This window comes from Conger conger, chromosome 4 (genome assembly GCF_963514075.1).
Source record: "Conger conger chromosome 4, fConCon1.1, whole genome shotgun sequence".
In the NCBI taxonomy this organism is placed as follows: domain Eukaryota; kingdom Metazoa; phylum Chordata; class Actinopteri; order Anguilliformes; family Congridae; genus Conger; species Conger conger.
This window is the reverse complement of record NC_083763.1, coordinates 76,839,344-76,854,343: the sequence shown is the minus strand read 5'-3', so window position 1 is coordinate 76,854,343 and position 15,000 is coordinate 76,839,344. Positions and strand designations below refer to the sequence as shown.

At 47.2% G+C, this 15,000-nt stretch overlaps 3 protein-coding genes across 3 annotated transcripts in view; 1 reads left to right on the top strand and 2 right to left on the bottom strand.

Annotated features, from left to right (window-relative positions):
- Positions 1 to 3,430, bottom strand: part of naprt (nicotinate phosphoribosyltransferase) — a 16,294-nt gene extending 12,864 nt beyond the window's left edge. The window contains exons 1-2 of the mRNA XM_061237683.1: positions 3,100 to 3,430; positions 972 to 1,099 (exon numbers count right to left, since the gene is read on the bottom strand). Of these exons, the coding sequence (XP_061093667.1) occupies positions 972 to 1,099; positions 3,100 to 3,346 (375 nt within the window). The 5' untranslated portion in view covers positions 3,347 to 3,430. The remainder of the gene's footprint in view (positions 1 to 971; positions 1,100 to 3,099) is intronic.
- A 4,322-nt stretch (positions 3,431 to 7,752) lies between these two features.
- Positions 7,753 to 9,530, bottom strand: c4h8orf82 (chromosome 4 C8orf82 homolog; the record flags this gene model as incomplete). Its single annotated transcript, XM_061239085.1, is given in 5 exon segments — positions 7,753 to 7,785; positions 7,787 to 8,137; positions 8,139 to 8,176; positions 8,897 to 8,945; positions 9,429 to 9,530. Coding segments are annotated over 5 exon segments (573 nt in total), but the record flags the coding sequence as incomplete, so codon positions are not given.
- Positions 9,531 to 10,847: 1,317 nt separating this feature from the next.
- The window catches only part of arhgap39 (Rho GTPase activating protein 39), a 74,905-nt gene continuing 70,752 nt past the window's right edge, over positions 10,848 to 15,000 (top strand). Inside the window, exon 1 of the mRNA XM_061240165.1 lies at positions 10,848 to 10,942. Within this exon, the coding sequence (XP_061096149.1) occupies positions 10,932 to 10,942 (11 nt within the window). The 5' untranslated portion in view covers positions 10,848 to 10,931. The remainder of the gene's footprint in view (positions 10,943 to 15,000) is intronic.

Below are 15,000 nucleotides of genomic sequence, written 5' to 3'. Positions count from 1 at the left end.
GTACATACACACCTGTGAGCTCCATTCCTGTACATACACACCTGTGAGCTCCATTCCTGTACATACACACCTGTGAGCTCCAGTCCTGTACATACACACCTGTGAGCCCCAGTGCTGTACATACACACCTGTGAGCTCCAGTCCTGTACATACACACCTGTGAGCTCCAGTCCTGTACATACACACCTGTGAGCCCCAGTGCTGTACATACACACCTGTGAGCCCCAGTGCTGTACATACACACCTGTGAGCTCCAGTCCTGTACATACACACCTGTGAGCTCCAGTCCTGTACATACACACCTGTCCGCTCATGTTTCTGTGTATCATGTATCTTGTTCGCACCAGATGACGGGCACTCTGATAAACGGCCGGCCTACTTGGCATCACTATGACCGTACCACGTTCATGCTCGGAATAGTGGGCGTCACACAAAACCACAATGTTCCGCTTTGATGTATCTGTCGGCATCTCACAAACTCAGGGACCTCCGGAAGTGCCTGAGATTCCGACTCGAAAAGACTACATTTATAGCCGTTCAATATCTTATTTCCTACTTGGAAGTCGGAAACTGTTGACCTCTGAGATGTCATGAACACACCATAGTAGCCTGCACAAGCCTTACATCATCACCATGAGCCCCCACAAGCCTTACATCATCACCATGAGCCCCCACAAGCCTTACATCATCACCATGAGCCTCTCCAAGCCTTACATCATCACCATGAGCCTCTCCAAGCCTTACATCATCACCACAAGCCTCTCCAAGCCTTACATCATCACCACGAGCCTCTACAAGCCTTACATCATCACCATGAGCCTCTACAAACCTTACATCATCACCATGAGCCTCTACAAACCTTACATCATCACCAGTAGCCTCCTCAAACATAAAATAAAAATAAATAATCCTCCATACACATACTCCATATTTCACTATAGATGTAAAAATGAGGCGGGGTGGTGACTCACCCGGGCGAAGACCACGGCCCCCTCAGGTACGGAGCGCACCGTGACCCCGCTGCTGTCCAGCTCCCGCAGGTAGGAGAAGAAGGCGGGGTCAGAGCCAGGGGGCAGCACTGAGCGCAGGTACTCCACATCTACACAACCACAGCACAACATTTACTCCACATCTACACAAACACACACAGCACAACATTTACTCCACATCTACACAAACAAACACAGCACAACATTTACTCCACATCTACACAACACAACATTTACTCCACATCTACACAAACACATCACAACATTTACTCCACATCTACACAAACACAACACAACATTTACTCCACATCTACACAAACACAACACAACATTTACTCCACATCTACACAAACACAACACAACATTTACTCCACATCTACACAAACACATCACAACATTTACTCCACATCTACACAAACACAACACAACATTTACTCCACATGTACACAAACACAACACATTTACTCCACATGTACACAAACACAGCACAACATTTACTCCACATCTGCACAACCACAACACAAAATTTACTCCACATGTGCAACCACAACACAACATTTACTCCACTTCTGCACAACACAACATTTACTCCACATCTGCACAAATGCAGCGCAAGGGTTACTCCACATCTGCACAACAACAACACAAGGATTACTCCACACCTACACAACACACAGTGACACCTCACCTAGAGACACACCTCATAGGCACAGTGCAACTCCCACCCCAGGAACACAGCCAAGGCGTCCTACTGATATGACACTGACAACTCAGCTAATAGAGCTACACAGCACACTGACACGCCGTGACCAGGAACAGAACACAATGTGTGGTAACATAAACCTGATATAGTCTGTGTATGGTTACATATACCTCAGCGCACAGTAAAATACTCTCTCGCTTCCTCTCGTTTCAGTGGTGGTGGGGCATTATTATTGGTTTTCTCTTGTCTTTTTACGTAGGCGGTGGGGCAGGGGGGTTTTAATCTAATTCAGGAAAGTATTTCTGTTTCCAGGAACGTCAAAAGTCTCTATTTCACGATTCTACTCTGTAACTCAAAGCAAGCGTGGCTCCCGTAGCCTGTGGGGAAGCCTTTTATCGGCATTCGATGGGATCTGGAAGACTTTCTGCTGGAGAGAAGAAAATTAGAGAAGAAATCACGTCTTCCAACATAAGCAGCAGCATGGCTGATAAGCACGCCAAGAAAAGCAAGTTAACATTGCGAAATGCTAAACACACACATACGCACATTGACTCACTCGCACAAATGCTAAACACACACATACGCACATCGACTCACTCACACAAATGCTAATCCTAATAATAACAACAGCAGCAACAACAACAACAATAATAATAATAGAGGCAGTAAGCCAATTTGTTCATTACCTTCAGATTTACACTTTAGTTAATTATATGGTGCGTGTGTACGGAGTGACAGTGGCCATTCGCTGCCTAGCACCCGATAGCATTCCGTTTCTGGTCCGGAGTAGCTATAACGCTGATGCTCAAATAACCCAATATAATGATCAACCTGCAGCCTACCTGTAATCACGTACAATGAGCAGCAATATTGTACAAGGCTAGGGGTGTCAAGCTGACATGTAGCTTAAAGTAGCGTAAAGTTCAATGAGTTTAAACTTAGTTAACCAATTCAATTTAGTGTCGCCGACATTACACTATTTTGATTCTTTGGAATAGTTTCCCTGACCTGTGCAAATCAATATTGCGGCATTCTTTCGAATACTCGTCACGGGGCACTTCGTGTAACTGACACTGCAGTCAAAGGCGGACACGCGAGTTCACTCGGTTTCTCACCCAGCTTTGCAGGGTCATGCGCTCTTGGTTAACAGCGGGATTCCTCAAAGGCCACGACGGGGCTAGAGTTCTCGTGCAGCAGGTGAGCATTCCAGTCAAGCGGCAGACGTAACATGACATTTTAAAGTGCAGTGGGTACACAAGCACCATTTATTTTTTAATTTATTTTTTAAATGTTTTGTTACTTTCTTCGCCAAGAGTCGGTTGAGAATAGCTACCCTCCCTCTCTCATTCTTACTCTCATTCTCATTCTCATTCTTACTCTTACTCTCATTCTCATTCGCATTCCCACCTTCATCCGTGAACTGGAAGTTCCGCAGGAAAAGCAGGCAGTCTTGCAGCCCTGTAAACAGGGAGAAACCTCCGCCGAAGGGGTTGCTCCGGAAAAAGAGCTCAAAAACGGCCGGCTCGTTGTGTCTGCCCGCCCGCCAGTAGGCGTAGGCCATGGTGAACTGGTAGAGGTCCGTGAGCAGCGGCGGAACCCGCCGGCGAATCGACCGCTCCACGGCCGCACATGTCTCACTCGTAAGCGCTGCCATGTTCCAGGGACGGATCGAAGTTTTAAGAGCAGCCGACGGCTCGGACGTTGAGTTAACTCCTCCCACCCCCAGAGCGTTTCCAAACGCGAGCAGAAGTAGTCAACTTCCAATCGTTCTGGGGGGGAACCCCTTTTCGCGTAGATTGCCAGCGAACAAGGACGTTTTCCCATCCAATGACGTGCTGCAATCTATCCAGTGGGCTGACAAATAAAACTCACAGAGCTGTAACAATATATTTAGGCTATCTCTAATCTTTTCATACAAAGTTTAATTAAGTTATGTAAGTATAAGGTATAAGGTATTCTGCCACAGTGATGGGTGTTTATACGCAGTTCCATTTTAATTTAGCAGTGTTTTGTCATTTCTTTATAATTTTTATATACGGTAGCATACATTGTGCCCAATGGCCAGCATTATTTTTTTTACTTGCATTTTCACCGAAAATTAATTGAAAAGGGGAACAATGACCAAATTAGCGCTACGTTAATTAACACTTCACCCTCCCTTGCTGAAAGAGGGACATCAAATAAATACACAAAATCTTCGGTCAGTTTGCCACCTCCCTCTCTACATCAGAGCCCATTATTCGTATGCCTGCCTGTCTGTCTGTCTGCATAGTGGGTCATTCTACGAAAACGTGCCATTTTATGTCCCTGACACAAGAACTACCTCATAAAGCTATATTAACAACAAAACATTAAAAAATTTAGTTGGTATCATTTGGTAAATAAACAGTCTTCATTTTAAAAATGTATACATTGATTTATTTAATGAATTTTAAAGAATTTTTGTATTGTATATCTAGTAAACATTGTAAAAATAGCAAAAAAATGGCTTGTCCCTGGGTAACAGGCTTTTAAGGAGGATGAAATCAAATTATATGAAAAGAAATTATACTTATGAAAAGCTTCAATTGTCAGTTAACCTATAATGCATGTATTTCATTCTTCACCTTTTTGGAATATTGAAAAAAATAACATTTTAGTGCTGTCCCTGTGTTTTGCGTCAATCCTGTTACTTTGGATTAACACCCCCCTCAGGGACAATGGACTATCCCAAAAATGACATTATTTTCAGGAAGTGATATCCTCTGCCTTTGACGAAGATGATGCCAAGCAGACAAGTGCTCCTCTCTTTTGATGGATTTTCATTGAGTTGTTTAGTTTGACAGAAGGGGACAGTCATAGTGTGTCAATCTTCTTACCATGATATCATGTATTAAGAAGTTATTTCATGGAAATAATGTAATGTACATATAAACAAGCATATTCACCTCTAGAATGCACACCATGTGGTGTCATTGTGTTAACCACATGGCTAGTAATGGCTGCCAAAAACACATTTTGTCAACCCTGTTACTATGGGGGCGGCCTGTAGCGTAGTGTTTACGGTAAATGACTGGGACACGCAAGGTTGGTGGTTCTAATCCCGGTGTAGCCATAATAAGATCCGCACAGCCGTTGGGCCCTTGAGCAAGGCCCTTAACCCTGCATTGCTCCAGGGGAGGATTGTCTCCTGCTTAGTCTAATCAGCTGTACGTCACTCTGGATAAGAGTGTCTGCCAAATGCCAATAATGTAATGTAATGTACTATTAACCCTTTCCCTGCCATGTCCCAATGTTTACTGTTTGTTCAAAACCAGAATTATTTATACAATACATCATTTTTAATAATATGTATACTACAAATAGCATGTTTTGTCCCTAAATGTGTTTGTTAGCCTATTAAACTGAAAGATATATAAATTCATATAGGCTATTGACCGCTGATGTGTATTGACCCCATCATCTCATTAGGTTTTGAAACTGCTTCAAATTATAATATAAGTAACAATATGAAATAACCTATTGTGAACAAGAAAGGTATTTTACATGCTTTTGTTACGCTTTACCCCACATCAGTAGATTATTTAATCAGTATTTCATTGTGTTGCAGGCAACATCCTGAGGGGCATTTAAGATCAAAGAAGGAGAGAAAAAGGCTCCAACTTGAATTTGAGGAATCTGGCTTGGCCAGTTTGTTGAACTTGCAGCTCAGTTTATTAATGGGGAGGCTGCTCTGCTGTTTTTCATCAAAAATTCCTGGGAGATTATTTTAATTGACACTGATTGTATTTGAGAGGATGCATCGGATAGCATCATTTCATTTTGATGCAAATTAGTTTAGTTTTAATTCTTTCATAATTTTAATAAAATAACAGTTTTACATATATGTCTTCAGTGTCCTCATTCATTTCCATAATGTTCTATGCCAAATCCACTTACTACAGTCTAAAAACAAACTCGTCTCCTGAACAGGTATGCCGTCAATCCTGTTACTCTTATAATACTCTTATATAATGAATAGAAATAAAAGTCAAATATACATAAACTCTTTTGATATGTTAAGTAAAATATAACAATACCCCCCTTAAGTAGTTAGGATATGATTATAAACACATTAGTTTGTTTTCATGATTTTTTCCTAAAAACTAAGATACAGTGACTGGGCAGATTGCACGAGTGTATTCATCCATGTAAAAAAAAACATATTCCTCATTATTTTAAATTATAAACACTCTTAATGTAAACAGGGATGATGTATCTTTCATAATATACCATATTTATTATAAGTATGACTTCAAATAATTTTAAATACAATTTGATGTTTGTAACAGGGTTGACAAAACACACTTGTGCATGTTCATTATTTTAAGAAAAGAAATAAATAAGTAAGATAGCCTGAGATGGCACCACATATTTAATCCAAATAAATCCTTAAACACAACAAAAACAATACTTTGAAAATCTGATTTTCAGAATGTAAAATGGCACATTTTCGTAGAATGACCCATGCATACTTAGGTTAATTTGTGCTGGGGGTATATTACAAAGCACGATTACCGAATTAACTGGATAACTGTACGAAGTAAAACCCAGAATCCCAAGTCTGGAACATCTGAAAACGTTTTGCAACGGTGTCTGTGTTGAACTAGGCTATATGTTTTCTGCAAATGGTGTGCAAAGTTTTTCCAACAGGCTTTGATGTACGTTTGGTGCGTGTGTCGGTGGTGTAGCCCGAATCAATAATGATGCACGCCTTTAAGCCGCCTTCTCAGACGCCGTTGCTGAGAAAACGGTATTATGTCACGGTGCGCCACAGGATGTTCAGCGCGCCACCGTTTCTGTTTAAATAAACGTTTTGCTACGTTTTCGCGGGGCTGAACGTGGTTTTATTGTAATAAATTGTCTATTGTTCTTGTTCTCGCAACCTTTATTTTTATGAACACCAACAAACAGCAGCTCTTCATTATAATGTGATCGACATAATGTGCTGCACATGGGTAAACTTAAGTCGCATTTATTAATATAACAATATTGTTTTTATAATTATTTATAAGCACATCATTACCACAAACTGTCCGTTCCACAAAAGAAAGAAAACCTCACAAAGTGCTTGAGTACATTTGGCTGCAGAAGAAATAGCTTCAGTAACCATGGCAATCAATGTCACAATGGTGTTGACCAGTGTGTGGCTCCGCTAGTCAGGCCCGGGTCCAATGTGGACATACTTTTCTGTGCTCGATTGAGCTTGCCTGGCGCAAATGAGCCAACCGAGAGGACCAGAAGGCCAAGGTTTGAGAAGGTCAGCCACTCGGCCTGGGTGAAACATGCACCTGAAATACTTTAGAACTTTAGATGCCAGTCAATTTTCAAAACTAATAATCTTCAGAGTGAAGCATGCTAGCATGTTAGCATGTTACTGACCTATAGCTTCAGCATGTTACTAAGAGGAGATGTTTCTTTGAAAATGTTCAGTTAAACGCAGTTGTTTTACTGGCGACTAGCAGGTTAAAGTCTTTCAAATAGACAGAATCAGCAAAACTTGAATGAATGAATGAATGAATGATTAAATATTGACGATATGTTTCAGAGGTCAGTCTGGTTTGCCTATCGGACCCCCTGAGTGCTTCTCAATGTTCACGTTAACCTTCAGCCCAGAACATTCCAGAACATTCCACAGTCTCTACATAGCAGCCCCCAGAAAACAGCCGGGACCCCCCACCCCCCCCCCCTCCCCCCTCAGCGCTCCTCCCCCCCTCCCCCCCTCCCCCCTCAGCGCTCCTCCCCCCCTCCCCCCCTCCCCCCTCAGCGCTCCTCCCCCCCTCCCCCCTCAGCGCTCCTCCCCCCCTCCCCCCCTCCCCCCTCAGCGCTCCTCCCCCCCTCCCCCCCTCCCCCCCTCCCCCCTCAGCGCTCCTCCCCCCCTCCCCCCCTCCCCCCTCAGCGCTCCTCCCCCCCTCCCCCCCTCCCCCCTCAGCTCTCCTCCCCCCCTCCCCCCCTCCCCCCTCAGCTCTCCTCCCCCCCTCCCCCCTCAGCTCTCCCTCCCCCCTCAGCTCTCCTCCCCCTCTCCCTCTCCCTCCGGGGAAAGTGTCCGGCCAGCTCGTTGGTCAGCGAGTGGCCCCCGTCCCGCCCACAGGAAGTGCGTGGGCTGGCCGGCGTGGGCGTGGCCGGGCGGGTACAGGAAGTGGGGGCTGAGCTGGAAGGCCAGGGCGGAGCGCACCAGCCCCACGGCCCCCGCCCGCTCGGGACAGGGGTGGTACAGACGCCCGCTGCCCGGGTGCACGAACAGCGCCTCGGGCCGGAAGGGCACCGCCAGCCGGTCGCCGGCCCCGCAGAAGGACAGGCCCTCCGGGGGCCCCGGCAGCAGCTGTGTGAACACCAGGGGCCGGTCGTCGCAGCGCAGGAAGTTCCTCTCGCGCCCGCACAGCGACAGGAAGGGGAAGTGCTCCTGGTAGCGCCCGCTCTCGTTCGCACCGCAGACGGCTGAAGAAGAAGGACAGGAACTGCTCGTCTGAGAGGGGGAGGGAGAGGGAGAGGGAGAGGGGGAGGGAGAGGGAGAGGGGGAGGGGGGAGGGAGGGAGGGAGAGGAGGGGAGGGGGAGGGGAGGGAGGGAGGGAGGAGGGGGAGGGAGAGGGGGAGGGAGGGAGGGAGGGAGAGAGGGAGGGAGGGAGAGAGGGAGGGAGGGAGAGAGGGAGGGAGGGAGGGAGGGAGGGGGGGGAGAGGAGGGAGGGGGGGAGAGAGGGAGTGAGGGAGGAGGGAGGGGGGGGAGAGAGGGAGGAGGGGAGGAGGGGAGGGGGGGGGAGAGAGGGAGGGGAGAGGGGGGGGAGAGGGAGAAGGGAGAGTGGGGAGAGAGAGAGGAGGGGGAGAGAGGGAGAGGAAGAGAGAGGGAGAAAGATGGAGAAAGAGGGAGAGAGATCATCCCCTCCGATCTTACAAAGCCTGTGATTACACAAATGCTGCATGCAGATGAGGTGCTTTGGCCCCCACACCTGACAAAGAATAATTAGACAAAGATGCAATTAAAACTGATTAGGGGGGGTTTAACTCACAACACAAACTACTCCAGAATCCTGGCATATGTGCACAAACCTGCCCCGTCCCTAGTTTAAAAATTAATAAGGTTTGCTGGAACTTAAGAACAGACCCCGGACACTGAAGACGAAGACGTAGGTAAGGGTAGCACAGCGGTAAGACACGACTAGGCGGTGGAACGCAGTGCGTTACACCTTACCTTTGAAACAGGTGACGAAGTTCTTAATTTTGGTGTCGTCGAGAAAAAGCTGCCGGTGGAAGAAGCCACAGCACACGTTAAAACACACGCGCACATCCACAGAGCTGTGCCTCTATCGCCGCCTTCTGACACACACATGTCGTTCCTGCACAATTTCAGCACGCAGAATCGTTCTAACTTTCCACATGCGGTGCCCCGGTAGGGCACTACCAGTGATCGGTCACAGTGAGATTTGCGTTTTGAATTCTACCCTGCAGAAAAAGAAACAGCTCAATCTGGGTTTTGAAAGCTGGTTGGTTGGTAGCTGGTTGACCAGCTCAACATGGTTTGACCAGCTCAGACCAGCTCCATACTCAACATGGTCTGACCAGCTCAAGCTAGCTATGTTTTGAAACAGCTGGTAGCTGGCAATTTCAAACAGGAGATAGCTGGAATTTACACAAGGGTATGCAGAGGGGATTAAGCAACACAATGATCATCCAAGTTAGTTAATTCGAGGACATGAAGAGTAAAGTAAGTTTAGATACGCCACCTGTCCCTGGTGGTCGACGTAGTAGAAGTACTCCCGTATGCGTGGTGCGGGGCTTTGGCCCTGCGTGTAGGTGACATTTCGCCTCAGCCAGACACCGGCCATCCGCGCAGCACCGAGGCATTCCTGCCACAGCCTCGCACGGTAGATCAACATAGCGGAGCACTCTTCTCGACTGACTAAACGTTACAGTTTTGTCTTCTGCACGGAGATCAAATCGCTCCAAACAAGCCAACCAGTAATGAAACACAACGAGCTAAAAATAAATTCCTATCTCGACACTGAAGGTGCTTAACATTAATATCATTGCCAAGAACTCAGTCTGATCCAACTAGCTATGTGGCACAACAGAGCAGCTTTGTGGTCAACGTTACCTGTCGCAGATATTCGTTTGTTTACACTTTACATCACTGCTGGGGAACATTCCGTCTGTGACACCAAACCATGGAAAAATGAAACGTCGACTGTATGTTCCACCATTATAGGTTCCCGTTAAAATAATAACCCATGCAAAATAAACGGGAACACGATTTAATAAATGACCAACTCGCTGTTAACTGTGAAAAACAAGTTCCAGCTGGCACTCCGACCGAATCTATTTGTTAAACTGTCCGTAATACAGCCAAGGACGAAGGTAATGCATTTTATAAAATGGCATCGCCCACCATAAGCCTATCTATACGTCTGAATCGTTTTGTCATTTAAAATAAACATTAAACAATGCAGAGGAATTGTGGAACTACCAAAAAAAAAAAAAAAAAAAAAATATATAAATAAACGACTGCACAGCGTTGGCTACATGAAACCAGTTGAGGTCGCTGGTTTCTCACGTTTCTAGTTCTACTGTCCACCAGAAGCAGATGTCCATCATTAGCACCTCGCTCCTCGCCTGAGAACGCCTCGTGTCATACCACGGAGAGGTGAGAACATCTGAATTCCATGAATGGAAATTAAAATAGCTAAATTATTTAGGTGCACTAAATAGAGATAACTGAAATTGATACGAGGCAGGATTAACAGGCTAAAAGGAGATCTCGTAACTATAAAAATTGGCTTTGGGAATAACCAAAGCGTCCTACTGATATAAAAGGCGATAAGTCTTATACTGACACTGTCTAAATGATAATATGCAGCCAGCAAAATACGTGCATTTCTATTCTCCAGATTTTAATGTGATTGGAAACGTAAGACTAACTAAATATCTAAATGATCATGTCCAAAACGATTATATCTGCATCATAATATTTCCCATAGGCTCGGCTCTAAAATCCTACACACGTCTTGAATTCGGCGTTGGCGTGCTACCATGGAAACGCCATTGCTTGCACGACGTGCTCGCCGCGGAGAGCTGAGTGACGTCAGGTTGTCGGTGGTGACGGAGACGCGGAGAGCCAGTGCATGTTTCATCGAGGAGAAGCGACAAAACGCGGCAGCCGAGGTCTCGGAACCATGGGTGACGTTCTGGGGATTACCAATAACGGATTTTAACAGGAAAACGCAGGGAAAATGGCAGAACGGTAAGCCCATGCTATTTATAGCTACTGCGACCGCGATGCATTCAATTGCTTGGTGATTTTTAATTAGCTTCCTAGCCGCCGCTGCATCAAGAAGGATGCATTGGGTCGGAGCTGCCGATTGGAAGTTCGTTTAGCATCCTGCTAGCCAGATGGTTGGCTGTGTTATTTGATAGCATTCCGCGCCTATATGGATGAGCTGGACATGATCTCCAGTAGCCGCAGACTGTCAGCGTGTGACGGCCCCACTATTCATTTTCTGCTCCCGTGGGAGATGGACGATGTTGCATCCTTTGCGTGCACCTGCGATGTCTAACGCTGATTTGTCAAAAAAGCCAGCGAGGCAACCGGGCAAGGGACGCGGTAACAGCTGGTGAAATAATTTCCGATCTCTTGAAGGCGTGACCGTTGGTCATTTCTATAAGGGGCTCCGTGCATTTCAGCGTTCTGCCAGCGAGCCTATCACTGAATGGGCAGGGCCGGCTTGTCACAGTGCTTTCCGCGAGAGCCTCCACTCCACTCCGCGCTTCCGAGGACCTGCCGGAGGCGCGCTCACGGCGAAGCGGCAGCCAACGTGGTCGCGCACCCCCCTCTCCCTCCCCAGACTCACGTTCAGACGGCTAATAATTCATAACCGGAGCTTAACTCACTGTAACGTACTGTAACCAGCCGAAATCTTGCAGGAAGTGTCTCCCCCGGTCTCCCCCGCGAGGGTGATTCATTACACACTGCATAGGTGGGAGTGTCAACGGCCGGCTGCAGAATTCATAATGCAGAATTCACAAGTAACGGATAACGGTTGTTAATTTTGCGTTTCTCTGTCATCTGTGCAGAAACAATGTCCACCACCCCGCCCCAAACCCACTTCCAACCACCACAACAACAACAAAAAGCCCTGGGACTTGTGTCAGGCTAATTGGCGTGTTTTGAGGCTCATAATTTGATGGGAAGAGCAGGACGACAGAATAGTTTTGTCCCAGCTCGCCCAGTGGCATTAGTTCTTATGTCACGTTAAGTAAAGTGCACAGGACTCAAACCTCTATGTCTGATTAGCCTAGTACATACTAGCCTTACTAGGCAGAACAAGAGTGAGGGTTATGTAATTGCTATACGATCCAGGCTGTCCAACCACGCTACAATCTTCCCATAAAATACACCATAGCTAGGCTCTAGGTTATGAGATGACGATCATGTGAATTGAAATGCCTTATTTATTTTGTTTCATTTCAAAGGTTTAATAATGGCCCATGCCCACTCCCTGAAGCGCAGTGTGAAAACTTTTACGCGAAGCGTGAGCGCCAAAAATGGATGTAGATTCGCATTTCTGCAGATTCAGAGACGTTCACCCGTTTACATCCGCGACATTTACATTCGGCACACACTCCATTATTTAAAACAAAACGGGATTTGAATGTCATATTTGGGGGGGGGGGGGGGGGGGGGGGTTGGTCTCACTGTCTTTGCACTGGGTGTGTCTTTTATAGCACAGAAAGCACACGCATGGGCACCTACCACCTGAACGCACACGCCTTATAGCTGGCGATGGGGTTTTTTCTTTTTTTTCCTTGGTACGGCGCGTTGTTACTTTGTTCCGGGCAGCAGTACTACTGAGGAGGAGCAGCATAATTCATGTTGTCGGGCGAGACAATTCCTGAAGGAACAGCGACGTGGCGTTTTACATGGGCCACCCCCACCCCCCTGTGGAGAGTGTGCTTTTCGGTGTCTGCGTTTGGTATACATTGGCATTTATAAAAAAAAAAGAAATATCATTAATTTTCAGTGAAGTGAAGGGTGGGGGGAGAAGGGGGTGGCGGGGAGGGGTGTGTGTGTGTGTGTGTGTGTGTGTGTGTGTGTGGGTGGGTGGGTGGGTTTAGGGAGTCTTCCTCTCGTGCGCGTGGAAGCGCACGAGCAGGCAGCGGCGGCCACCCGGCACGCGCACAGCTGCACAATTCCGAGCGCCTCCCCCCTCTCTCCCCTCTCGGCCCGGACCGCGCGCGCGGCGGGGTGTGCACCTGTCGTCTCTCCGCCCGTGCCTCTCCGAAAACAAGACGTTCCAGACGCGATGGAGCCGTTCGGCGGCCCCGCGTACGGCCACCGGAGAGATCACAATGCCTGTGATTTGGTTGCAGATTGTTGCGGCAGTGACTGCTTCCCAGTTCCTTCAAATGCCAGTTTTATGTGGTTTTGCTGTATTGTGTGTGTGTGGGGGGGTCATATTGTCCAACCGGTTGATATTTGCATTAATGCGTTCCTTAAAACATTGAATTCACGCGTGTACGTTAATTATTTTAGCTTAGCATTGTGTCGTGGCTGCAGCTGTTTTGTCTTCATATTCACGGTCATATTTCCGACCGGCGCAGCCTATTTCTCGGTCGAGCAACCTCCGGTCGGTGGTCTGAAGAACACGAGCGACTATTGTGTTTCAGTGGCCACGGCTGGCGGCTCCACACCCAGAATGACATTCGATCTGCTAACCAGTGCCGACAGCTCGCGTCCGCGGCGACCTGCACATGATTAAAAATGTCCGTTCAGAGCGACCGGACACCGGCTCCATGTATTTGCTGTCTCAGGTGATTACTGACTCGGAATGCCCAAAGACGCGGGCCGTCCCTGAATTTCAAGGATGCGCGCACCGTCCGTACATTTCCAAGCCTCATTTCCCCGAGATAACGGCGTTCTGTTATCAGGCGCGCTCGCATCGATCCGCCAGCTCGATCCGCTTATTACGGACGCGGGGTGCTTATGTGTCCTGCCGTGACGGTCGCAAACAGACCCGGCCCTTATCGACCTCATCGAACAACATGGCTCTTCTTCCAGCGGGTTTTTCTTTTTGTCCTTTTTATTTTTTTCAGAGTTTTTAAAAATGATGGACGGAGATGGCGGTCTCCCATTACCGTCTTCTGAGAGCTTACTGGTGTAAATCTACTCATCGTCGGAGTGTCAATTTTATGTGACTAGCACACACGGAGTGACCTCTGACTGACATCCATGTTTAATAGAGTCCTCGGCTCCCAGACACGCCTTTGGTTTGTAGGAAGCGGACGGAGCAGGGATTAAAATAATGATCTATTGATTCCTGCTTTGGGAGGGTTGCTATGAATTCTCTACACCCCGTGAGCGCCCTATACCCTGTGAGTGCCCTGTACTCAGTGAGTGCCCTATATCCAGTAAATACCCTATACCCAGTCAGTAGCCTATACCCTGAGTGCCCTGTACTCAGTGAGTGCCCTATATCCAGTAAATACCCTATACCCAGTCAGTAGCCTGTACCCTGTCAGTGCCCTGTACTCAGTGAGTGCCCTATATCCAGTAAATACCCTATACCCAGTCAGTAGCCTATACCCTGTGAGTGCCCTGTACTCAGTGAGTGCCCTATATCCAGTAAATACCCTATACCCAGTCAGTAGCCTATACCCTGAGTGCCCTGTACTCAGTGAGTGCCCTATATCCAGTAAATACCCTATACCCAGTCAGTAGCCTATACCCTGAGTGCCCTGTACTCAGTGAGTGCCCTATATCCAGTAAATACCCTATACCCAGTCAGTAGCCTATACCCTGTCAGTGCCCTGTACTCACTGAGTGCCCTATATCCAGTAAATACCCTATACCCAGTCAGTAGCCTATACCCTGAGTGCCCTGTACTCAGTGAGTGCCCTATATCCAGTAAATACCCTATACCCAGTCAGTAGCCTATACCCTGAGTGCCCTGTACTCAGTGAGTGCCCTATATCCAGTAAATACCCTATACCCAGTCAGTAGCCTATACCCTGAGTGCCCTGTACTCAGTGAGTGCCCTATATCCAGTAAATACCCTATACCCAGTCAGTAGCCTATACCCTGAGTGCCCTGTACTCACTGAGTGCCCTATATCCAGTAAATACCCTATACCCAGTCAGTAGCCTATACCCTGAGTGCCCTGTACTCAGTGAGTGCCCTATATCCAGTAAATACCCTATACCCAGTCAGTAGCCTGTACCCTGTCAGTGCCCTGTACTCAGTGAGTGCCCTATATCCAGTAAATACCCTATACCCAGTCAGTAGCCTGTACCCTGTCAGTGCCC